At 54.3% G+C, this 24,694-nt stretch overlaps 1 protein-coding gene across 4 annotated transcripts in view; it reads right to left on the reverse strand.

Moving 5' to 3' along the window:
- TCF7 (transcription factor 7 (T-cell specific, HMG-box)) overlaps positions 1,004–24,694 on the reverse strand; it is a 32,272-nt gene continuing 8,581 nt past the window's right edge. The window contains exons 4-12 of one of the 4 annotated variants that reach the window (XR_001918305.1): positions 10,534–10,642; positions 9,654–9,744; positions 8,113–8,205; positions 6,900–7,019; positions 6,311–6,473; positions 6,091–6,198; positions 5,549–5,597; positions 2,466–2,710; positions 1,004–2,126 (exon numbers count right to left, since the gene is read on the reverse strand). Coding sequence is in view for 3 of the 4 variants with exons in the window: in XM_018050388.1 (XP_017905877.1) it covers positions 2,631–2,710; positions 5,549–5,597; positions 6,091–6,198; positions 6,311–6,473; positions 6,900–7,019; positions 8,113–8,205; positions 9,654–9,744; positions 10,534–10,642 (813 nt within the window). In the remaining variant the exon portion in view is untranslated. Of the gene's footprint in view, positions 2,734–5,548; positions 5,598–6,090; positions 6,199–6,310; positions 6,474–6,899; positions 7,020–8,112; positions 8,206–9,653; positions 9,745–10,533; positions 10,643–24,694 lie in introns of all 4 variants that reach the window. The other 3 variants (XM_018050388.1, XM_018050389.1, XM_018050390.1) reach the window with 3 other exon arrangements.

The raw sequence follows: 24,694 nt of genomic DNA on the forward strand, positions 1-24,694 counted from the left end.
TTAAATGGGACAGATGTCAAGAGAATGGCTGGTCTCCTCTAGCACCCAGAAAAAAGCAAGTCTAGGATTACAACTTCCAGTGGCCTACTTCAATAGATACTACCCTGGAAGATGACTTTATATTTTAAAATATAAAGTCCAAAAATGAACTGCATTAAGTGAAAATTATAAACCATGATGGTGGCCCAGCACCTGGCTATTGTGACATATCTTGGTCACCATTTGTATCTAATGGTTGACTGACCTTTTGAGCTGGCTCTGTAACTTCAGAGGTTTTGTATAAAATGAATACTTCAGGGGCTTCCCTGGTGGTCTAGTGGCTAAGACTGCGCTCTCAATGCTGGGGGCACGGGTTCCGTCCCCGGTCAGGGGACTAGATCCCACATGCCGCAACTAAAGTTCCTGCATGCCTCAACTAATTACCCGGTGCAGTCAAAGAAATAAATTAACATTAAAAAAAATAAATACTTTAGGAAATACATCACACATCTTACCAGTCTTTGGGAGGAAAGGGTGCTTAAAATACCTGTCTTTTGGATTTTACGATGATACCAAGTTATAAAAGATTGTTTTGTGTTCATGTTTTCCTTAGAATAGGATATGCACTTGTCTTCTCTTTGCCTTCAGAGGGAAATTGAGCCCAGTGATGTGCGCCTGTTTCTGGTTGGGTTGATTTAGGGGCTGTGGGTGGCAGTTTCCAATCCATCCCCGTATAAGCAATGGGGGCAGGTTGGCCTGTGCCTGCATCAGTGTGAGGTCAGAGGACCAGCAGGGTTATGATTGCAGCTTGGAATGGGGGCTGTACACCTACCATGAGCTCTCTAGGTTGGAGCAGGCCCCAAGCCCCTTCAGGAGAGGTGACCAGAGTAAATCCCTGGCTCAAGGTCTTGAACATGTGTACCATAGTAGAGAAGAAACCCACAGTTTTGTGACTGGAAAAGAAACAAGTGGCTTACTGTCAGTGAAACAGCTTATTGTTCAGAGGCAGGATTTGAAAAAGAAACCCAGTAAAAAGTATCTTTATTCTCATATCAAAGTTTTTCTGTGATATGCATTAACAATACAAAAATATCTTGAATATTACAATGGTCCTTTTTTCTCTCAAGACTTCTTGCAGCACTACACTAGAACATACGATCTTTGGATTCTGAGAAGCCAGTGGCTAAAGTAGGAACTAGGCTTTTGTTGAGGGGTGTGTGTGGGTACAAGGATAGCCCTTTCTCTTTGGATTCAGGCTACGTACAGTGAAGTGGAGGCAAAAAGAAAAAAAAAACTAAATTAAATTAAATGTTTGTTTTTTAAGGCTCAGGGTTGAAGCTTGGCTCAGAAATGGGTTAAAGTAGGCTGTGGTGAAAACCCGATGTTCACCACTAGAGGTTTTCTGGGCTCCTGCTTTAGTTGTATGGTCTTCCTTCCTGCAGCCCCATAGGGAAACTGAAGCTGGCCTGCTTACACACTGGAAAATATGTACTGGCTGTCTTGAGGTTTGGTTTGCCCTTTCTTACAGCTGTCTAAAGAGCTGGCTAGACTGATGTGGATAAGCTGGAACTGGATCTGTGGACAAGGCTGTCAGAAGTGGGGAAGGATGCACACTGGTTTTGAGCCACAAATGACTTGAACCAGTGACTAGGGCATTAGGTATCAGGGCTTCTAGTACGTTACAGTCCACGGGGTCGCAGAGTCGGACACGACTGAGCGACTTCACCTTCACCTTAGGGGGTTGAATTTCTCAGGAAACATTTCCAAGTAATTTGAACTACAGCCACAAACGCTCAACCACCCACACTTGCCTGTAAGGTAGTGTCAGGTTATTCCAGTTGCTGGGCTGATAGGCCTAAATCTAACCTATTCCATTCACTTATTGAAAGCTGCTAAAAAGAATGTGGGCAGAAGCTTCCCTTGGTTCAGCTTACAGATAGCAGATGGATTTCTGTAAACAGGGCTTCTCCAGGCCCTTAAGAGAGAAGCAGTGTCATCTTGAGCTTTGTGGTTGTGACCATGCTTACATGTTGTTTGGTAAACCAGCTGGTTCTTGGTCCATGAAGTATCTGGTACAGGGAAGGTGGGGCAGTGGTAGAGGGGATGAGTACGGAAAGCAGCTGGGCTCAGTCCAGTCCACCTATGACCTATAGAGGAAAAGCAAGGGGGGCAGGGGCATCTGGCTGTCAAGACAGAGGGAGGGAGCCTGCCCTAGGCATGGGGGATGCCCCTGACGAAATGACACAACACAGATCTGATTCCCATCACTTGGAGCAGTTTGAATTGAGGGCCCCAGGTTTAGGCAGAAGTTGTGCAGACTCTGAAATCTCCAGGGCCTGAGCTGTGGGAGGGAGCCAGCAGGCCCCCTGGCCGGTTTCCACCTGCTTTGGGACTCTGTCGTCTCCTCTCAGAGGGTGAGCCCCTGGAGGAAGCCATGTGTCCTGTGCATGCTAGGCTGCCTGTCTCTGAGATTCCTGTTGCTGTACCTGTGTACTCTGCTGGTCGCTCTGAGGGGGCTGAGAGGCTGAGAGTGGCTGAGAGGCCTGGTGATGTAGGCGCTGGTTCTGCAGGGCTAGCAAGCAGTTCTGTGGGGAGGTGGGGCAGCAGGAGGTACGAGGGCGAATCCTGGGGAGTTGGGGACCTGGGGCAGCCTAGAGCACTGTCATCGGAAGGAACGGGGCTGGGGCAGCGGCCTTCTCCGGGTAAGTACCGAATGCATTTCTTTTTCCTCCTAGGAATAGTGAAGAGAGTTATCTGTAAACAGAGGGTGAATTCATAGTCATACACCACAACCAAAAAATGCTGTCCTTGCACAGGCCTATCTCCCCATGACTTACATACATATGCCTATGCCTTAGGACTTAGCATGGCAACTGCTGGGCCTGGCCCAGACCGTGGACAGGTGCAGTTCCCAACAGAGCCACTAGATGGCACAGGGATCTTTTGTAGCTCCATGTGTGGGCTGCCTGCTGTCTTCCAGGACAGCTGTCTCCCAGTCTAGGCTGTTGCAGCTTGCTTCACGTGTTTGTGAAGCTCAGATCTGATTAATGTGTGCTTGTGGCTTCTAGCCCTGAGCATGTCAGATACTTAGAGCTAGGCTAGGAGCAGAGAAGGGGAAGAAAGGGAATTGCCTCACCCATTCCTACCATCTTATTTTCTGTTTGAGGACAGGGCTGCCTACCATCATGTGTACATATGTACATACACTTATTCCCCCAAATTCCTCTTTGTTCTTGGACAGGGAACGTGTGGGTACCCTTCGGGGCTGAACAAGTATTCCTTAGAGTCAGTGAACTTACTGCCTGGAGCAGCCTCAGCCTTGGCCCTGGCAGGCCTGGCCTGAGCCTAATATAGGTATATTTGGTAGGTATATTTTCTTTTCCCATATACAAATATTGTATGGTGAAACACAGGTTTAATGCCATAGGATCTGAGTATGGGTGCCAAGGGTACCTGTGTTGACCTCTCCCTCCATCTGGTCTCAGTAGGTCACATGGCTATTGTGCATTTGCCTTATTCAGGGTATTCTCTACTGCAGTACTGCTTTGCTGTTCTTAGATTTGAGGCTCAGTATGGTACAACAGGGATCCCAATTTGACGTGAAGGAGCTGGTGGACCACGATGATGCTGAGGCCTGGGGACGGGCTTGAGCCACTTAAATGCTGTGTGTGAGATTTGTCTAATATGGACCTGCTCGGCCTGATTAGCACCAGACAACCATTACCGGGGAACCCTGGGCACCAGGCCCCAGAGATGCCTTTTAAGCCTGCCTTTCCTTCCATCTAGGATATTCTCTCCTGTTCCTTCCACTTAGACCCAAGTGATCTTCCTCAGAAGCTGTGTTCATTCTCATTCTTAGGAGGCATTGGCTTCCCAGTCTGTGGGTATGTTGGGGGGCTAGAGGCCAAAGGAGGACAGCAGGCCCAGCAGAATCTGCAGAGTCAGGGAAGCAGCTTGAAGCAAAGGGAGGGTGGTGGTGGGGACAAACCCACCTGCACGGACCACACCAATCCGTCTGCTGGTTGAGGCCAAAGCGAGCACGGCATTTCTTAGGCGAGCCAGGGTCTGCTCACAGCCATGCCAGAGGGGCAGAGCAGGGCAGAGGGCGAGCAGGCAGGCAGCAGGGCAGAGCAGGGCCCAGAAAGAAGAGGTAATATCAGTGTTAGCCAGTCACAGATACCCCACAGTCCCTACAGGCAAGGGCCTCTCCATGGCCTGTCCAGTCTTAGTGGGAGGCCAAGGGCCCAAAGCCAAGGTATCAGAAAAGGCTGGCACCCAGCTGGCAGTATAGAGGCAGGGGAAAAATGGTGGGGGTGGAAGGGAGCAGACCCTATCAGGCTGGCTCCTCTCTGCCTTGTGGGGCCCCTGCAGCAAAGGGGCTGAGAGAAGGGCCTGAGGGGCCCATGGGGATCAAGCTTCTGCCTTAGGGCTTCCCATCCCCTCCCCCAAGGTCTTGCCCATTTTATCCATCTATTTTAGCCGTCAGTTTTTCTTCATCTTTGCCAGTGCCCAGTCCTGCCTGACTGATTTCCCCTATGTTATAGCTTAAAGCCTATGCTACACACAATTGAACACTGTCCAATCTTAGAGAAAAAAGACTGAGGACTCTACTGAGCCCCAGTGCTAGCCTCCTGTGTGGGGGCAGCACAACCGAGAAAGTCATTCATGGATGTGGAGTGTGAATTATCAGAGTTGGGACAGGAATTCACCCACAGGAAGATTACCTAGAGCAGGGTATGGCTTTCCTGGGTCCCCATGGAGTGTACTTGGCACCTCCATGAGAAAGAGGGGTGGGGCAATAGAGAACCTACTAGGCACCAGCCAACAGACTGTGTGACCATAGGGCTCAGGCCTGGAGCGTGGCTCGCACTCCACCCAGACACCTCCACGAACTAATCTGGATGCAGTGTTTGGGTTTAGTCTTGATTCACACACTCAGTTCCTTACTAGGTTCTCTGGCAGAGGGTGGCTGTTAGGAGGGCTTACAAAGGAGTGTGTGTGTGTAGTGGGTCACAAACCATTGCTGCAAGAAATGGCTTTGGGCTTCCCTGGTGGCTCAGTGATAAAGAATTCACTGGCAATGCAGGAGACACAGGTTTGAGATCCCTGTTCTGGGAAGATCCCACGTGCTGCAGGGCAACTAAGCCTGTGCACCACAACTGTTGAGCTGGTGCTCGCAAGCTGGGGAGCCACAGCTCCCGAACCTTGCATGCCCTAGAGCCTGTGCCCTTAGGCGGAAATGAAGGCCCAGCCCAGCCAAAAATAAATTCTGCTGGTCTTCCCTGGGACTTAAAATAGCAAAGAGTATTAGTCACTCAGCCATGTCCAACTCTTTGTGTCCACTCTTGGTGCCAGTCTCCTCTGTCCACGGGGTTCTCCAGGCAAGAAAACTGGAGTGGGTTGCTGTTCCCTTCTCCAGGGGATCGTCCCGACCCAGGGATCAAACCTGGGTCTCCTGCATGGAAGGCAGATTCTTGACCATCTGAACTCCCTAGGATCTAGTGCAGCTCTTTCTCTGGTGGGGCTTTGATTTGTGAGGTGCAGGCCTAGCTCTGAGGGAAGGCCTCACCTGAGTTGGATTCTTGGTGCTTTTCCCTCGACCGTCTCTTCTTCTTCCCCTGCAGGGAACAAAGTGGATGCTCAGGACTCTGGATGGGAGTTGGGACACCTGCAGCCTACTGCCTAGTCCGGCTGCCCCTGGGGTTCCCGGCCCACCATCCCCTCTGACCTGACCTGGGGCCCTGGTGTTTTCTTGACACCAGTTTTTGCTAGGTAACCACAGGGAAATTAGGGGCTCCTCCTCCCTTCCCCACACTGGCCTCCATTTTGAAGGAGGAGGTGACTTCAGGCTCATTTTCCTCTTTGTGCTGACTTAGTCAAATACTGCACAACGGCCCTGTGTGGAAGCACATCCTGGGGAGGGGACGGATGTGAGCCTGCCTTCAGGGCCGGTTCCCCTCATCTGAGCCTCTCCTGAGCTAACCATCAAAAGTCTTGAGCCTCTGCTCCACCCTGTCCCCTCCCCCTGTGTGCCTTCAGGACAGCAGTCCTGACTTCCTCTAGGGTATGGCATGCAGAAGGCTCCCCTACTGCGTGTGTCTGGCCACTCACGTAGTTGTCCCGCGCCGACCAGCCTGGGTATAGCTGCATGTGCAGCTGCCTCTCCTTGCGGGCCAGCTCATAATACTTGGCCTGCTCTTCCCGGGACAGTGCGTGCCACTGCAGTGGGGAAGGGGGGCAGATGGAGGATGCATAAGGGTTGGCAGGCTGCTCAGCGTGAAGGTAGTCAGGGTAGTCATCCCTACCAGCCCTCTTGCCCCCGCGGCCTCACCCGACGGCCCAGGATCTGGTTGATGGCAGCACTCTCCTTGAGCGTGCATTCCGCAATGACTTTGGCTCTCATCTCCTTCATGTATAGCATGAAGGCGTTGAGGGGCTTCTTGATGGTCGGCTTCTTGGCTTCCTTCTCTGCCTTAGAGTCTGCTTGAGCTTTCCTGAGGGACATGTGAACACTCAGGAGCCCTCACGGTGTGCACCTAATGCGCCCCTCTCGTGTCCCGTGTGTCTGTCTGTCTTTGTCTGTGATTGGGTAGATATACTAGGGTTTTGTAAATGGTATCTTATTTTAGCTGCCCCAGAGTAGGTGAGCGGAGCTCACTATTGTTCCTTATAGGAATTTTGTAGCTAAGTAAGGAAAGCCCCTCCTCTCTGGGCTCAAACTAAATCCTTGTTCCCCATTCCATCCATCCCACTCCTGCTTCTGAGGGTCAAAAAAACAGTGGTCAGTGGTAAACTGCCACAAGATGGCTTGACAGGGGATCTGGCAGTCCCTGGAGGGAGGGCTTGGCCCTGGTGAGAGGAATGTGTGTCCTGGGGTCTGCTTATTTTCCCTCCCCGCCCCCAAGTGTTTGTTCACTCACAGGCTGCGGTCATAGGGCTGCAGCTCCTGCTTCCCTGAAGAGGGTACGATGGCTGGGTGGGGGATGGCTGCGGGGTGACCAGGGACACCAGAACCTAGCATCAGGGGTGGATGGGTGAACCTAGAGGCAAAAGAAGAGTTAACGCTGAGCCAGGCATCACGGCCCAGATCTGTGGACACACAGAGGCCGCTGCACAGCACGCGAGGACAGGCGAACGGTCACCCAACTCCACTGGCTGCATACAAGACACAGAAATACAGACACCTGCTCCCAGCACTGCCCAGACACTGCGAGAATCTACATGTGCAGCAGATTCAGGTGCTTCCTGGCGTCCTGAATAACTTGTGAATCTGTCCCCTTCTCACCTCCCGCTCTCACCAGCTCAGCCTCAACCTGCAGCTGCCCTGTGGGCTTCCTTTCCTCATTGACCCCTCCAGGTCTCCCTCCATATAACAGCACTTGAGTGCCGTTCCCCCTACTGCTCATAGAATAAAACCCAGGCTTCTTCCTAGGGATTGCACACCCATTCCGCACCCCATTTCCCATCACTTCCTGCCCCTCAGCCATCTCCGGCTGATTGCTGTTATCTTTGTCCCCCTCGCTCAAGAGCTATCCTCATGAAGCTTGTCCTGACCCATCAGACATGGCTGGGTCTCCTTGGGGCTTCCCCTTCACCCAGATAGCTGCTGTATCTCTCCCTCCCACCCTGGGCTGGCGGCTCCAGTAGGTCTAGAAGTGTCTGCTGACAAACCTGTTCCATGCCTGGACAGGTCTGTCTCCGAGGAAGTGAGCTAAGTGAGAGGACACACATGGACACATAGTTCCCACTTGTACAGTATGGAGTCACTGAGCAGGTAGCCCCTAAGACATGTAAAAGGTGCTGCCTCAGTTTGGACAGAGCTCCAGGAATGTCCAAGAGAGGTGTCCTGACCCTTTTCGGGATGCACAAGAGGTGAGTGTGCACACACCTGCACATGTGTGCCTGTACGCTCTCTGGCTGCTCTGGTGCTTTGCACAGTACGACTTGGGCTTAAGCCTCCTACACTCCCACTGGCTTCATTCTCAGTCACAGGGCAGCTCGGGGCTGGAGAATGACAGACGGACGGATGGACAGACGACAAGAGGGCAAGCACTGGTCTGGGCATAGCCTCTTGTGGGCACTGAAGCCTGGGCAACAGGAAGCAGGAGCCTAGCTGCAGGGTGGGGGACTCACCTGGGGTAGGGGGCGCCAGGGGCTGCGGTGGGGGCAGGGAAGTGCTGTCTATATCCGCAGGAAGGGGACAGGGGGTAGAGAGGAGGGCTGGGCCTGTGGTTGGGAGAGATAGCTGTTAGCAGTCTGGCTACTGGCCAACTGTTAGTCTGAGTACTGGCCAGATGTGAGGAAGGAGTTCCCCACTGTGCTCAGGCCTGACCCCTAGTGTAATAAGGTAAACTGGCTTCTGCTTGGACCACTCTCGTGTATGTTTTAAACATCTGCCACCAGAGGGCAACCTTTCTCTCTGCAAGCTAACCTTTCTACTAGTGTCTAAGGGCCAGAAATGGCAGCACTCTCCTGGCACTGAGCTTAGAAGATCCCTGGGTCCCCTCCAGTCTCATCTTGTGAAATTTGGGCTTGATATTTCCATGCCTGCCAATAGGACCTTCATGCCCAGTGTTAACTCTTAGGATTGTTCTGTCCCACTTTGCTTCAAACTCCTGGTCATCTGTCAAGGTCTTACTTGGCCAAAACAGCCTTTCTTCTGAAACAGCCCTGGGAATCCCAAGCTGGACAAGGTGTCCCCCCAGGCTTCTACAGCCCTCAATCAAAGCACTGCTCCCATGCTTTGTAACTGGCCTCTTGTCTGAGTTGTACACAAGGTGGACTGAGATATGAGAGGGCAGGGACCTGAGGATCAACCTGCTGCAGCAGTGCTTCTCTGGTGCCCAGAGCTTGCCTGCCACACGTCAATCCTGGGGGTAGTCCTGATTTGTATTCAAGGTGGAGCTTTATCCAGAGAGAATCTGGACATGGAAGAGTGAGCTGAATGTGGATAAACGACAAGTAGAAAGAGGCAGGCAGGCCCAGGGAAGCTAACCTTTCCTACTTTTGGGTGACTGTCCCAACCTAGAGAGGCCAGAGACCTGCCTCGGTCAAACTGCGTTTGATGAGCAAAAGGTCACATACCCTGCCAAGACCCTGCTCCAGCCAAAGACAGGCCCTTTGGCTCATGGTTGGATTTGCTGCATAGGATCCAGGCTGGCTTTTCCTGGCCCAGCATTAGTGGACTCTACAAGCAGGCTGCCAGGAGTTTGGACTGAAGCAGGCACCATACGGGCACAGACGGACCCTGACCTTCGAGCAGCTCTGCCAAGGAGGGGACCAGCCGGCAGCAGACACAGAGACGAGTGGGTAGCATCCCCCTGTCCGCCAGGCCACTGAGAAACAGCGGCCTCTCCTGTGTCCCTGCAAGCTGCCACCTCCCTGCTCAGGCCTGCCTTTCTATCTCACACACTCATATGACCCTAAACAGCCCAGGGTTCCCCCATTCAAGTCTCAGACATTAAGGCGGAGCACGACAGGGCTGGGTCTCCTGCCTTTCCAAAGGGAGTTTGTGTGGCTGGCTGAGGTATGGCTAGAGGCGCTGGCCAACCCCTGTTACCTGTATAGAGCTGGCAGCAAGGTGCTCAGCACAGAAGAGTGGAGGAGGAAAGTGGAAGGGCGGGTATGGGTCCAGCCAGCACAAGGGGCCCCTTTCCCACTGAGCCCTCACTTACCAGCTCACAGTGTGGGGGAGCTGTCCCATGCTGCCTGAGGTCAGAGAGTAGAAGCCAGAGAGGTCAGGGGTCTGCAGAGGCCTGTGAACTCCTGCAGGGGAGAGGGGCAGAGTAAGTGAGCTAGCCTGACCTAGAAGCCACTCCAGCTGGTTCCTGCATCCTAGAGCCTCCCGTGGGGCCCTCAAGATCCCATGTCCCTGTGCTAGAGGCCCAGACATACTGGTCTTTTCAGGACTAGCCTGGTGTGATCAGAGTGCCCCATCTGCAGACTGTGGGCACAAGGGCAGATGGTTGGTGTGACTTGCGTGTGGACAGTGGCTGGGTAGTGGCAGAGCTGGAGTCATGAAGGACTGGAAGACCAAACCTTGCCACGCCCTGGCTCATTGCTGATCTCCAACTGGGGCCTCTGCTGGGGTCTCTAGCCTGGCTTTCTGGGCAGGAGGCAGACCCCTTGGCCCAGGAGCCCAGGGACCCAGGGCTCCACCCATTGCTCTTGCCCCCTCCTCCCCAGGGTTGAGTCAGCAGGTTTCCCACAGTAGACAGTGGCTGATTTCAGAATGACTTTGCCCGAGGCTGAGGTGAATCAGCCATCACAACCACCACTTTCCATTTTCTCACTGTGGGGAGGGAAAGACTACAAGTTCTCTATTTATCATCTTCACACAGAGGCCTACTCCCATACTGGCACTGGTTAGCCACTTAGGATTCAGTCTCCTACCTAAACCTCAAACCTTCAAATTTTGACCTGGTACCATCTTGCCCAACCCTTTGGTGCCTTCAAAAAGGGTCTAGCCTCTTGCTCTCAGAAGGCAGGGACTTGATCCCCTTTCCCCACCACTCCTCTGGGTCTTGTTGGGCCCTTCCCATCCAGGATCCATACCTTGCTTCTGGCTGATGTCAGCTGGTACAGGTGTGGGGTGTGGGCTGCTGAAATGGTCATAGAGAGGAGAAAGTTGGGGGACGCCATGGGAAGGCTGACTGGCCTTGTTCTGAAAAACAAGGAGGGTGGGTGGGTGAATGTGGGAGACCCAAGGAAGGCACAGGACTGGGGTGCACATATGAGCAAAGTCCCAATTTGCTGTGTGGGGGTAGCCCAACCATCAGAGCAAAGTGGAGGTAGTCAAAACCACAGGCTTCACTGGACAGAACCCCACTCAAGCCACCCTGTGTCCAGTGGCTCTGTTGCCCCTCTCCACCACCCTCGCCCCAGACTTTGCTCAAGGAGTCCAATCTCCCAGAGAGTCTCAGTCTTTCTTTGTCCTCAGCTCTAGGAGGCATTTTCCCCCTGCCCAGGAAATTCTTCCTGTCTCTTGGTTTCAGAGATCCCCCAGTTTCTCTGAGGCCCAATTGCTTGTCTGGTGCGTTGCTCACAAGCCTTCAGCCTTAGGACAGCCTAGAGCTTGCTTTTCTCCTCTGGCCCCCAGACTGAGGGGCTTGTGTCTGACCCTCTGGAGCCACCACTTAAGAGGATTTTATGACAGTGGAGGGGGCCTTTTCTTTCTCAAGGGGGGTGGCGCAAGCTGGCTCCAGGTGTGGCTAGGCTCCCTCCAGAGGCAACCCCCCCAGCCTCCACACTTCCTGTTTCCTCGGCACCACAGGACTCTTACTTTTCACACTGGTCACATGGATTTGTCGTGAGATGACTCATTCAGGCTGGGACGGGGGCTCCCCATCAGAACCTAGCCACAGGGAGTGTGCTGCTCAGGGCCACGGCTCAGCTCTGCATATCCTCAGCGCACACCTTTGCTGGCTTGGCCCTGGAGACATCATCTAAAACTCAAGGTTAGCACCACTTGTAAAAGCCCACCTATGGGGACGCTGCCGGCTGGGCTCACAGATGAGCAACCACTAACCCATGGCACAGAAGAAGTATCTTTGGGACGTATCTGGGGCAAGACACTAATGATTATAGAGACTGTGGTCTTGGCTTCTTCCCAGCCCATAAGTGAAATTTCTCACTGGATGAATGTAACCAGTATGATGGATGCGGCTCATAACCCCTTCATCACCAGCTTTGGGGAAGGTTAGGGTGGCTCTTGGCAGTCCAGGTGAGGCTAAAGGGACCGGCAGGTATGAATCACACTGTAGCTGTGGCAGGAGGCTCCCAGGTGGGCACAGGATCCCACATGTGTCTGCAGCAGTCCTGGCCACCATCTCGCCTACATTCCTGCCTCCAGGGGAGCTTCAGGCTGGGCTACAAGCTGCACCCTTCCCCCCAGACTTTGGTAAGTTGCCGACATTACCACCTGTCAGCCTCCCGCTCATCCCTCTGCCATCCACCAGGAGGAGTCTTAGATCCCAGGGCTAATCAGCATGTCTCAGGAAGATAGGAATTAATGTTCTAATAGTGCTGGCTCCTTTGTGGCTGGCATGGATTTGACACTACACCTATTTCCTGAAGCCAATGCCTCACCTCTGACCAGAGCCTGCTCCTGAGCTCTTGGGGCAGGCAGGAGAGCTTTCTGAGGGCTCTCCACTGGAAGCCTGAGAAAGAGTCTGCCAACTAGGTTCAGTTCCTGGAGCTAACTTTATTGCCATACCCGGGCACCCGTTACCCTGTCGCAAATGGCTGTCATGACGACATGTAAGAAGCCCCTCATTCACCCTGAAGAGTGAGGATGAAACGCTACTCATAGTACCTTCCCTTTCCCTCCGGTGCCTGATCCCACATGGGCCAGACCCTTTGGTCTTACTATGCCAAAGGAGGTCTGCCTGGGGATGGCAGACATGCCCAGCAGCATCACTTGGGGAGACTGATGACAGGGCCATGTCATTTCCAGGCTTTGGTTGCTGTGACCGAAGGCCAGGCTTTCTGAGCAAGCTGGGGAAAGGAAGGTCCTGTCACTCTCAGGTCCTCTTTTATTCCCAGCACAGACCCAGACAACAGTAACAGGTTTGGATTGTGTCGGGGAATGGAAGGTGGAATGTAGGATTCTTAGGCCCGCAGGTGTCTGGCAGGAGAGAGAGGAAACTGGGACAGATATGGGATATGTGGGGAATGCGATTTCTTCATGTACTGAGTTTTTGCCACATGCCAGGCCCTGTGCTTGACCACTCTTTATTCCCACTCAGGGCACCAGCAGACTGCCATTTCTCCAAGCTGTAAATGTTCGGGTGTTACCTCATTTCTTGCTTCCCTTTATTGCACATCTCAGCAGGGCAGTCCTTGTTCTCTACCTCCAGTCCTCAGCCCTTGTTATCCCTTCATCCAAGCCAGCTTCTTGCCCCTGTCCCTTCACCAGATGACTTGTCAAGGTCCCCAGTGACTTGCACGTTGCTGAACGTAGCAGTCAGTTCTCAGTCTTCACTGTACCTGGCTTCTTGGCACATTGAACACAACTAACTTCTCCCTCCTCCTCGCAGTGGGTTCTTCACTTTGATTCCAGAATGCCACACTTCCCGATTGTCTTCTAACCTCTGAGGCCACTCTTTCTTGGCCTTGTTTCTGGCTCTTTATCATTCCCCTGTCCTGACCCAAGCGTGGCCCTCAGTTCTTTATCAATCCTCACCTCACAAGGGTGCCCTCATCCAAGCTCACGGCTTTAAACTTCATCTGATGACGCTACATCTGTATCTCTGCAGCCTCTACTTCTCCCCGGAACGCTACTCTCCAAATGCTCCCAAATGCAACACATCCAAAGTAGAATCTTTGACTTTGTGCTCCAAACATTCCTCTCCATATTCCTCAGTTAATATCAACTCCGTCCTTCCAGTTGCTGAGACCAAACAGCTTGGAGTCATCTCTGATGCTCCTTTATCTCACACTCCACCTCTAGTGTGTCAGCAAATCCTAATGGCTCTACTTTCAAAATATATCAGAACCCAACCGTCCCTTCCTCTCTCCCTGTGCCCACCCAGTCTAAGCCACAGTCACTTCCCACCTGGCGAATGCAGCAGTCCCCTGCTCCGCCATCCACAGCCATATAAATCACATCATGTCCCTCGTCAGCCTGGAGCCTGCTCCAGACTTCCCCAGCCTCTACCACCCTAGGCCAGACCCTAATCACCTCTCCAACCCCAACACCTTCCTCTCTCCCTGCTCATTATGGCCAGGACTTTACCTCGTTGCTTTAGCCTCCAGCCACCTCTTCCACTTACTCCAGTGGTCATTTTTTAAGTGTCCCTAGGATACGGAGGAGCCTGGTGGGCTGCAGTCCATGGGGTTGCTAAGAGTCGGACACGACTGAGCGACTTCACTTTCACTTTTCACTTTCATGCATTGGAGAAGGAAATGGCAACCCACTCCAGTGTTCTTGCCCGGAGAATCCCAGGGATTGGGGGGGGCCTGGTGGGCTGCCGTCTATGGGGTCGCCCAGAGTCGGACATGACTGAAGCGACTTAGTAGCAGTAGTAGGATATGAAGTGGGTTGGGAAGCACAGCTACCAGGCTTGCTGACCTTTTCAGGGACCTTACCTCTGTAGGATCCAGGGCCAGTTTGCTCCTTGTAAAATAAGCATGAGCCTATTCAACCCTGCTACTTAATTGGTCACAGATGCAAAAATCCTGCTTTATCCTAGAATTTTGGAGGCAGGAACCCAGGGCCTATGAAAGTAGAAAGCTTTCTAGAAACCTCAGTGGCCGCCTTAACCTGATAAATTCCTAGGATAGGGACTAGCCAGATCTGAGGCCTCGTGGCACATAGGGAAGACTAGCCGCAGGGCCTCCCTTGAGAAACTGGGACCTTAGTGGGGGCGTCCCAGCATTTGCCATCTTAAGGGCACAAATGCCTGGAGCCCAGCACGGGTGGTGGAGTGAACAGGTCCCTCCAGGCCATAGGGCTTTCAAGTTTAAACCGCTTCAGAGAAGGCCCTGCCATCCCACCTTGGTGCTGGCTTTTCAGCCCTCGGGTAAAAGCCTGGCTGGTGGAGTGGGCAGCTCTGAGCTTGGGAAATCTTAGGAGCAGAGCCTGGGGTCCAAGGTGCCAGCTGTAGGAGGACAGTCCCAGAGTGCCACCCTTCCCGGGCTGGGAGGGTGAGAGGGGGTATCTGCTCCAAGGCAAGGAGAGGATGCCTCCACAGTGGATTTCTCAGCAAACCACCTTCCCTGAAGACGGCTAGCATGGGCCAGAAGTCCTAGAGAGCTCTCTCACCTGACAGATGGCTAGAGCTGACCCTCCTCGGCCAGGCTAGTTAAGCTCCATGTTGTATGTAGCACAGCTCACTCTAAGCCGAGGAACCCTCAGAATCTAGCTCAGCCTCAAGCCTGGTATGTACGTGTCCAACAGGGTCAGGTGCACTGAGGCCTCATCCTGTCCACCAGCCTTCCCTGGGAACTGGGGAAAAGCCTCATTAAACAGGATTCTGCTGCCAAACCACAGGAGAGGTGCCAGGTGGGCAGAGGGGGCACTGAGAACCTGCAGGCAGCTGGAGGACCCGAGGTGCCAGGGCTCCAGGGCAGAGCACTGAGGGCCTGGCCGGTCCTTCCCACGTTCGTGCAGGCTGCCTCTGAGTTCACTCCCCAGCCCCCTTCACGCCTGGTGGTGGTGGCTGGGGGGTGGGAACTGTCTGGCGCAGGACCTGGTGCCCCATGCCCCCCTCGGCCAACGGAACGTCCCGCTCCACGGCCTCAGCACAAGGCTGTCTCAGGGCTAGGCTGCCCAGACAGCAGGGTGGAGTTGCCTGGGGCCTGGCCTGCGTCTGGGGAACTTAGTGACTGGAGCTCTTCTCCTCCCCTGATGGTGACTGCCCCATTCCTAGGGAAGGAGGCAGGCCTTGATGGATTGTCTGCCACCCCTCGTCCCTGAATATCTGGACGGCACAGCCTCTTCTAACCTCTACAGGCAGAGAGCTGGGCACTCATGGTAGGATGTATAAGCCAATGACAGACTCGACAGCAGACTGTATTCCTTGACCAGTACACTCCCACACCCTTGTTTTGACCTTTGCATCCAGCCCTTTCCCGTTTCCCTCCAGACTGCAGCACTCAGGACGAGTCCAGGACTCCTGGACTGGGAGGCCATGCCTGCTGAGGCCTTAGCACAGGCAGACCTTCCTGCCCTGGCATTGCTCTTACTGTTCCTCCCACGCCACTTCAAAACCCATCATCCCAAAGGGGGTCCTCATCCTTCTGGGGTTAGCCCATGGCTGGAGATTCCTCACTCTGGTGCCCTCATATGTCCTCCTCCTGTTGAGCAGGCTGGAGCTAGGAAGGGGCCCAAGGGCAGGGCCAGGCAGGAGGAGGGGGAAAGGAGGGACTCCTGAGGTCGGTCTCCCCTGCTCTGGAGGCGAGCTTGGGCCTGGCTGCTCCGGCCTCCCTCTCCCCACCCCCACTTCCTGCAGGCTCAGGTGAAAAATAAACACAGTCGGCATTTTCCCTGCAGACCGCAGAGGTCCGCTTACAGGCTGTGTGCACCCTGAGAGCCCTTGCCACCGCCAGCAGAGAAACTCCCTCGCCTCTGACGGTTGACTCTGAAAACCCCCAAACGCTTGAGCCCCACAACACTTTCCCAGCGAAGAAAGTTGCTGCTTCCTCTGGTCTCAAGCCTGGCGGGGGTGGGGAGCGTGTGAAGCCTGACAAGGTCCTCCCAAGAAGGCCTCCCCTTGGCAGAGGACTGTGCCAGGAGAAGCACCCCCACCCTCCCTGCCCCTACCCAAACACACACATAAACACACTGTACCAGAATTCACAGTTGATCACTATCAGCAGACACATTCAGTCAGACTGTATTTACTAAGCTCCTACTATGTATCAGGCAAAAGAACGTTCTCGGCTAGAAGAAAGAGCATCTGCCAATGGCAGATGATTAGGAGAGGCATAGCTGTACCCTGTGCAGGCATAGTTCTGAGCGCCTTGCAGATTTTAACTCAGACTCCTAAAGCAAACCTGTGATACAAGGTGTAATTATTATCCCCATTTGATAGATGAGGAAACTTGAGGCAGAGACATTACATAGCTTGCCAAACGTCACACAGTTTGTAAATGGCAAAGCTGAGCTTCCTTCCTTCCACCCACCGTGCTGCAGAGGCCCTCTGGTTGTCGTGGACTGACAAGGGGGAGCAGGGGAAGGAGCCCCAGTTCTCAAATCAGTCTCCCTGCTTCAGCCTAGTTGGTCAGTCACCCAAGTCAGTGCTTCCCTGACCCTAAAAAAGGCTCCTGTAAGTCCTGAGACCCCGCACTGGGAGCTTCCCTGACAACAGTATTTAAGACACGACCCCCAGGTCCCCAGCTCACATCACTCCTCACCCTCTCACAGCCACACCCCAGCCTTGTCCAGCCTCACAGGCCTGCTTTTCTCTTACCCAGGCACGCAGCTCAACTTCACCTCAACACCTTTGCCTACCGCTTGCACGCTGCGCTCTCCTAGCTTTCCATATTTCCTCCTACTCTTTGCCAGATTCCTTCTCATCCTGACCTCACTCTAAGGGCCACTTCCTTAGAAAGGGCTGTGACCTGGGAGGGGCTCCAGCAGCCCCGCAGGTGGATGTGCCTACTTGCTGCAGGAGTGGCTGGGGGTCCTGGAGGGCAGAAGGGGTTTGTTGGTCCTCTCTGCCTCTCCAGGGTCTGTACTTGGCTTGTTCACTAAGGCTTTTAAACAAAGGCCTCTAGAAATTCTGGTGCCCCAGAACTTCTGCATGCCCACTCACTCATCCACCATGGACCTGACTCCAGTCTCTTGGCTCCTAGAAGGCGGGGGAGGGTATTCCTGATGCCTGTTTTGAAGCTGGGGAAAGGCCTTTGGGGACAAGTCCACAGAAGGAGTCAGATCCACACCTTGAACACAAGGTAGCCTATTGAGAGTGATTGCTGTCTGTGCCAAGGGCACAGACATGAAGTTGAGTACTGTAAACGCCACACTGACGGCTCATTTGAAGCCAGCATTATCCTTCCCATTTTACACGTGAGGGAAGTGAGGCTGAGGGACACTGAGAAAGTTGCTCAAACATACTCCCTCGAGTCAGTGCTGGGGACCCCTTTAGGACTCTCGGGGTCTTCAGCGATGTCAAACACAGTCTCATCTCTCCCCTCCTCTCCCTCTGCTTCAGCCACTGAGGGCTGCTGGCTCAAGGGCGAGGCTGTTCCCTCTGCCTGGAGAGCCGTCGTCCACAACTTGCTGGGTCCTCTCGCAGTGTATGTGGGCAGGGCCCAATACAAGCCAGAGTTTAGGGAGAATGAGGCAGCACTGGACCACAGCAGCACACAGGAGGCTGGGAGGAGCTGGGCGACTGCTGGGACTCAGGGACATCCTGCCTGCCACCTGGGAACCCGTGCCGCCTTCCATCTCATCTCCTTTCTCCAGACAGTCAAAGCCAGGGTTGCCAAGTTCACACAGTACCTTTGTGCTAATTGGAAGAAGCACCTCCTCTGGAGAGGCACCTGGGTCCACACCAGGGCACACGGCTTGGGGAACATAGTGCAGGCTGGGTCTCAACTCCTTGGCCCAGATCCCCTGCGTAATCCCACAGAGTGGCCCTGCTCATAAGGCCCTCTCCAGTTCTCACTTCTCTTCCCTGCATTGCCAGAAACTACACGTGTCAACTCTGAGTGCCCCTGAGCATCCACTCTGGTCTTGATCAGTTCCTCTGGACCCCTCCCAGCTCCAGGGTCCCCTAGCGCCTACCACAGCTCCCCCAGGCCTCTCTATCATCGATGGTGCTTAAGTGCCACGGAGTCTGGCCAGTTGCTGAGTGGGAACCACCGTCCCCCACCCCCCCCCATCCCCAAAGGCCTGGGACAATGAGAGTGAACTTCCCAGAAGGAAGGAGGTCCCCTTTCCGAAGGGGAACTCACCTGCGTATCAGCCAAGCCTTGACGTGTGGGCTCCCACAGATCCCACCTCTGCAGATACACCCTAGCTGGGCTCATGCCCTTTTATCCCCACCCCTACTCTGGGCCCTTCTGCCCAGAACATGGCGCTCTCCAGGGGATGGCCCTCCAGCTCCCCGCCCCCAACAGAGCATGGAGCTGTGGTATTGTGGCCCCGCGGAGCTGGGGGACTGGGGGATGGCTGGGCCACCCCCTAGTAGACCAGGAGGCTTCAGTCCTCCCGCCAGCATGGGGCCCTTGCCAGGGATGCACAGAGCCCTACCAGGCCCCTGTGGCCAGTCCACCAGCTGCCTGGTCCTGACATCAGATAGTGGGGCCCTGCCACAGCAGAGGTGAGGACCGGAGACCCACAGGCAGCCTTGGCAAACCACAGGCCTGCTCTAGACCCAGCCCAGCCCCAAGGCGCCCTCAGAGCTAGCGGAACCTCACTGAGTTGAGTGGCCTGGCCCACAGCCTCCAGCGGTTTCTATGCATTCGTTTACTTTTGTTTTCCTTCTTCCTCTTTGAGGTAAACGCCCCTCAGGACAGGATGTTTTTAGAGGAAAATATAAGCTTCCGGGAGCTGCTGCAGCGGAGCTGCTAGTTGATACAGCGACACATTTTTGAGGACACTGCAGCAGCCCTGGGGCTGGGCATCCCCTGGTCCAGGGAGTCACTCTCCCAGCTCGTCGATCTCAGTGCCCAGCCATCTGGGACCCTGGGCGGCTGAGGCAGACCAGGGGCACAGCATCAGCTCAGGCTGTCTGAGGCAGTAGGGAAAGCTGGGCTCTTGGAGGACGGCATCTGAGGAGGTCAGAGGTTTTGTTACCCTGGGAGTTAAACCAAGAGGCTTTGTGGAAAAGTTCTGAAGAAGGTGAACGTGCAGGTTTAGAGGTGGCAGCCCCTACTAGTGACAGCCTCCTATATGCCTGGCACCCTGCAGAGTCCCACCCTGCAGAGCCTTCCCAGCCACTGTGTGATCTGTGTGTACAGACTGCGCAGATGAGGAACAGGAAGACAGGAGAGGGAAAATGACTTGCCCAAGGTCTCAGAACAAGTAGTGATAGATCTGGATTTGAATCCAGCCTCCTGGGTTCCCGGCCAGAGGTCTTTACCACTCAGTGACAGGCCCCACAGGCCAGCTGGTGGTAGCCAGCAAGGAGACCACACATGTGAGGCCCAGGGGCCGAGTGGTTGCTAGATTCTCCCTTGCCCACACTGGATCTCCTCACTGAGACCTCGACCCACCCAGGACCCCAGGGATCACCGACTTCGCCAGCAACACCCTGCCAGTAATCTCTCTTAGAAAAAACTGAGCTGCTGTGTGACTCTGACCCCCATCTTGCTCTGTGTGAAGGGCGTTTTCACCCTGCCCTATAGGTGGTGATTTTGGTCCTCAGTCATAAATGACTAAAGGAACCGCGAGAAGAAATTCTTCCCACGGGGTCTGGCCTCTGTTTTCCCAGTCCGCGTGCAGCATTTGCAGGGGTGGGGATGGCAGGCAGGGATGGCCACTGGCAGAAGAGTGTTCTGCTTAGGAGCAGGAGCCAGGCAGGCCCTGGAGAGGTGGGGGCTGATGGTTAGCAATGGCTCGAGGCTGGGAGGTGGAGACTTGGAGATCTCATCCCCAACCTTGGCACTGTACTCCTGCCCCAGTTAATTCCAGCCAGCTTCTGAGGACCAAAGATAAGAGAAGGGTCTATGAGTTTCCCAGTCTGTTTAGCTGCCTGTACCAGCCCCGGTAGGACAATTCTGCCATGGGGCCACAGTTAGGAAGCTCACTTGGGTCTGACCCTGGCAGCTAAGGCCCTTGGGGCTCTGCCCAGACTCGGTCCAGCTAAAGGTTTATCCCCTGTGAATAAGGAGTGAAAAGGAGTTGCTGGAGGCTTCGGGCCCCAGGATGCTCCCCTCCCCAAACCCTCACGCCCAGTGTAAGCTGACAGAGGAGGGCAGGGCTGCTTCAACTGCCACAGAGGCCCTCGTGAGGTGGAGCACTCTAATGAGGTTGAGTCAGGGGATTCTGAAAAAAGCCACACCAAACAGCTTTTACAGACACACACCTGCGTCTAACAGTATAAAAACACAGAGGAGAGGGTAAAATACTACATTCTTGGGGGGGCGGGGAGCCACGGGGACCCAACTATAGCTAAAAAACCCAATTTTTCAAAAAATGAGTGGATAGCTATGTTGCCCAAGAGGCAGAGTGGCATGTGATAAGGGCAGGGAACAGAGAGGTAGATGTTGGAACTCATGTTTCTCCTCCAACATGGGCAAGGTACATGTCTCCATGCTTTGGCTTCCCCATCTGTACTGTGTCCGTATCTCATAGGGATGAAATGAAATCATATTTGTGTCTGGTAACTTTTTTTTTTAATTAATGAAGAAGAAAACAGAAGACAAAGGAGAGCATGTTCCTAGACCAAGGCTTTTCAGGAAAGCTGGCCTTTGTATCAGGCTGGGGCTGCTGGCCCTTGATCTCCTTTGGACTGCAGCCAGATCGCTGTTGAGCCAGACTGCTGAGCTCCTGACTAGCCTTCAGTGACAAGAGCCAGGGTGGAACCAGGGTGGGAGGTGCAGAGGAGGGCAGCGGTAGAAGCAGAAACTCTCAAAATGTCCTAGCAAGGTTGGCAGGTGGATCTGGTTCCCAAGCAACTTTCCCAAGGGGTTTGGGAAGGGGACACCCACACCCAGGGATGCCCTCAGATTCCTCAGTCCAGCCAGTCCCACTGTCTCAGAACCGAGGATACCCCCTAGTCCATTCCTGGACCACAAAGAGGAGGGCCCCTGGGCCAGAGAAGTCTAACAATGAGCTTCCAGCTGAGCCCGGACCAAGGTTAGAAGGAGGGAATCCACTGATACACAGTCCTAAACTGTTCTTGCATCAAGCATCAGAACCTGATGCAATCTTGTTTTTTATTTGGCCCCGCTTAGTGGCTTGAGGAACCTTAGTTCTCTGACTAGGGATTGAACCCATGCCATTGGCAGTGAAAGTGCAAAATCCTAGCCACTGAACCGCCAGGGAATTCCCAAACCTAATGTAATCTTGAATGTCATTTATAAATACTTTTCCAGGTAAAACACTTTTCCAGGTAATATTTATTCTGGAAGCCCTGAGGTCCTGCTTTCAACCAAGAAACACAGCTCTTGGCCCTGGTAGCCCTGACCTTGCCAGGCATTGGTCCAGCCCTGACCCAAGTCCAGAACTTTGAGGTCATGCCTGGGGGGCGGGGGGGGAGGTGGGCAGGAAAGGACCAAATCTTCCCTTGAGACCAGAGGAATCTAGTTCATAAACTCAACGGGAGTGGGGGTAACGTTCAGCTTTGCAGCCTACAGTGACCCCAAATAATTGCACATATTTGAGAGCAGAGGGACAGAGCAGAGTCTGGGCTCTGAGGGAAAAGAGTCCACGTCGTGACTCTGCCAGGTACTAGCACATTCTTAACCTCTCTGAGCCCGAGTTTCCCCATCTGTAAAACGAGAGCTATATAGTGACTACTTTCTTGGCTTCTTGTAAGGATCTTGATATCAGGATTAAAGGTCCCTGGCACAGGTCTGGCACAGGTCTGGCACTTGGGAGGCTCTTGACACATGCACTATTACTGTGGCTGTTGTTACTCTTTCAACAGCTGTTTACAAGCACCTACTTATGTGTCATGCTCTCTGCTGGCCACTGAGAGAGTCTAGCAGTGAAGAGGACAGATATGGTCCTGGCCCTGTAGATCCTCTCTCTCTTTTGATCCAAACCACATCCCTAAACCCCTATCCCAACATGGTCATCAACCCCTATGGCCTCTGCAGTCCCAGCTTCATCTGTCCCACACCCTCTGGTCTATGTTCATGCCCCAGCCCGACCCAGGGGGTTGCCCACCACAGCTGGGAGGTTCCCGGGCTGCATACTGCTTCAGAGCCTGCCAGCGAGCTCTGGGCTGGCTGCTGCAGCACAGCATATACTCAGGGCTGCCCTGCCTGGACCCCAGCTACAGCCAGCAGAGGCCTCACTGCAAAACTCTCCAGAGGCTGCTGCTCAGCGTCCCTAAGGGCCCACCCACCCTCTGCCTGCCTGGCCACCAGGCCAGCCACAGAGCCATCTGATTTAAATGAAACTTAAAACTTAATGACTTTCATGCTGGTTATTTAAAACGCAATGTAATTTTCTTAAACACCCTATTATTTCCTTTGATAGCTACAAAGCTTCCCCCAATCCCATAAGCATGTTTATTTTTAGGGAAAAGAGTGGTTTTGCAGTTGGTCATAGAGACCAGAGGGAAAGGAGCCCACAGAAAATAGGGCAAAGAGTCAACCTTGGCAGCCTGGAGACCCACAGCTGCCCTGTGTTCGTGCTGGGACAGATTCCCCACTGACACCATGGGGTCCAGGGCAGGACCCTGCCCTTCTCATACCAGCACATCCACCAGTGGCCCTCCTGTCCACCATCTGACGGCAGTCAAGTCCCCCTTCCCGTGCTTCACCTCCACAGGGCCCCAGTGTCCCTCCTGTGAGACAGTTCCATTGGCTTCCCACAGACATGCCAGCCATATACAGGTCTGAGGAAGGGGGCCTGTGGTTACTGACACACCCTGGGCAGCCTCCTCCTGGCTCCTCCAGACATTGTGCCTTAGGGAAGGCCTTGAGGCCTGAAGCTTTGACCAGCTAGATGAGATCTGTGCTCAGATAAAGTGGCCTCAGGCAGTGGCTGCCCACATTGGGAGGGTGGGTGGGTGTGGCCCTGCCAGTCGGGGCTCCCTGGCAAGGGGGACAGCCTAGTGGTGGGTGTGCGTGCGGAGGTCAGCTGAGCCCCGCCAATGCGGGGCGTCCTCTGGGAGTGGCTATTTTTAGATCCCAAGCTTTCATGTGGCCGAGTGATGTGCAGTTTACAAAGCATTGGTAATGTGTTTCAGATGGTGGCCCAGCAGACTGGGAGGCTGGGCCTGCTGCCACCAGAGCCAGGTCAGAGTTAGTCAGAATACCCTCAGCTGGACTCCTGTCACCTGTCCCTCCTGCCCTCCAATTCCTTCTTGCCTGATGGGGAGGCTGGGTGGGGAGCAGTTCTTGCAGTGGCCAGCAAAGCCCCAGCTGAGGCCCACCAGAGCAGCAGGCCTCTCCCACTAATGCTTATCTGACCCTCAGGAATCCTCAGGGCCAGGGCTCCCTACCCCCATGTACAGGGGAAACTGAGACCTAGAGAGGTTGACAGATTTACTTGAGGTCACACGCCAGGGAGGAGGTGGCCTTGGCTCCTGGCTTCCTTGCCCAACAGAGCCTCCTCCCGTCATGGGCAAATTGGGCTCCCTGGGAGGGGGTGATCTGCCCTCCCTGGCCAGGCTGCCCAGACTTGGTGGGCTAGGGCAGCTCTGACCACGTAAACCCCCAGAACCCACTCTTCCCTGGGGCCACATCCTGCCCATCCATGCCTGCAGCCCTAGCCACATATTCGTCGTTATTTGCAAGCAGACAGTGTGGGGCCCAGACAGCCTCCTGTCCTTGGAGAGAAGAGATGGTTGTTTCAGTGGGAGGGGTAAAGGGGTTGGCAAAGCATCTGCTTTCTCTGATCTCCAAGGAGCTCTAGCTGTGGAGTTGGCTGTGACATGAAGGCCGTGTGTCACCATCTCCCTCTGCGCTCTAAAGCCGTATCTGCTGGTACAGCCCAGGCAGGCAGGATCCATGGGTGGGATAGAATACAAGGCAGCCTCCCCACAAGAGAGGGCCACACTCAGGCCCACCTTGGCCAGGGACCCTATCCAGTAAGGGACAGTCCCTTTTCCCCCCAGGGAATGGGAGCCCCATGTCCTGCAAGTCCCTCTGACCAGGACAAACCCTCCAGGCTGCAGCTCAGAGACTACGTGTGCCAAGGATGATGAGGTCCACATCTCTTTAAGGGGAGGGAGGCGGCACCCACATCCAAACCCCAAGCATCACAGGTCTGTGAGCTGAGGCAGCACACTACCTGAAAGAAGGAGATAATAATGTCCTGGGTTCTCAGAGACCTTCCACAGACTCCTGGGGCCTTGGAATCCTGCTAGAGACAGAGCTGATGAGGGGGGCTATCCAAACCCTGGCCGAAGCACCAGTGGCTCCACCCCCTTCCCTCCGGGGTTCAGTCCCCTCAGGGACAGGAGGCGAGGCCCTGGCCTCGTGACCCTGGAGACAGACTGAGAGTCAAATGAAGTAACACAAAACTTCCACCTCTGAGGCACTCCTGCCTGGCATGTGCCAGCTCGCTCGGGTCTCCCCTGCCCAAAGCCCACCCCCTCCCTGGCCCTGCCCGCCTCCTCCAGTCACCCTGTGCCTCCCAGCATCC

This window comes from Capra hircus, chromosome 7, assembly GCF_001704415.2.
Source record: "Capra hircus breed San Clemente chromosome 7, ASM170441v1, whole genome shotgun sequence".
NCBI classification, from domain to species: domain Eukaryota; kingdom Metazoa; phylum Chordata; class Mammalia; order Artiodactyla; family Bovidae; genus Capra; species Capra hircus.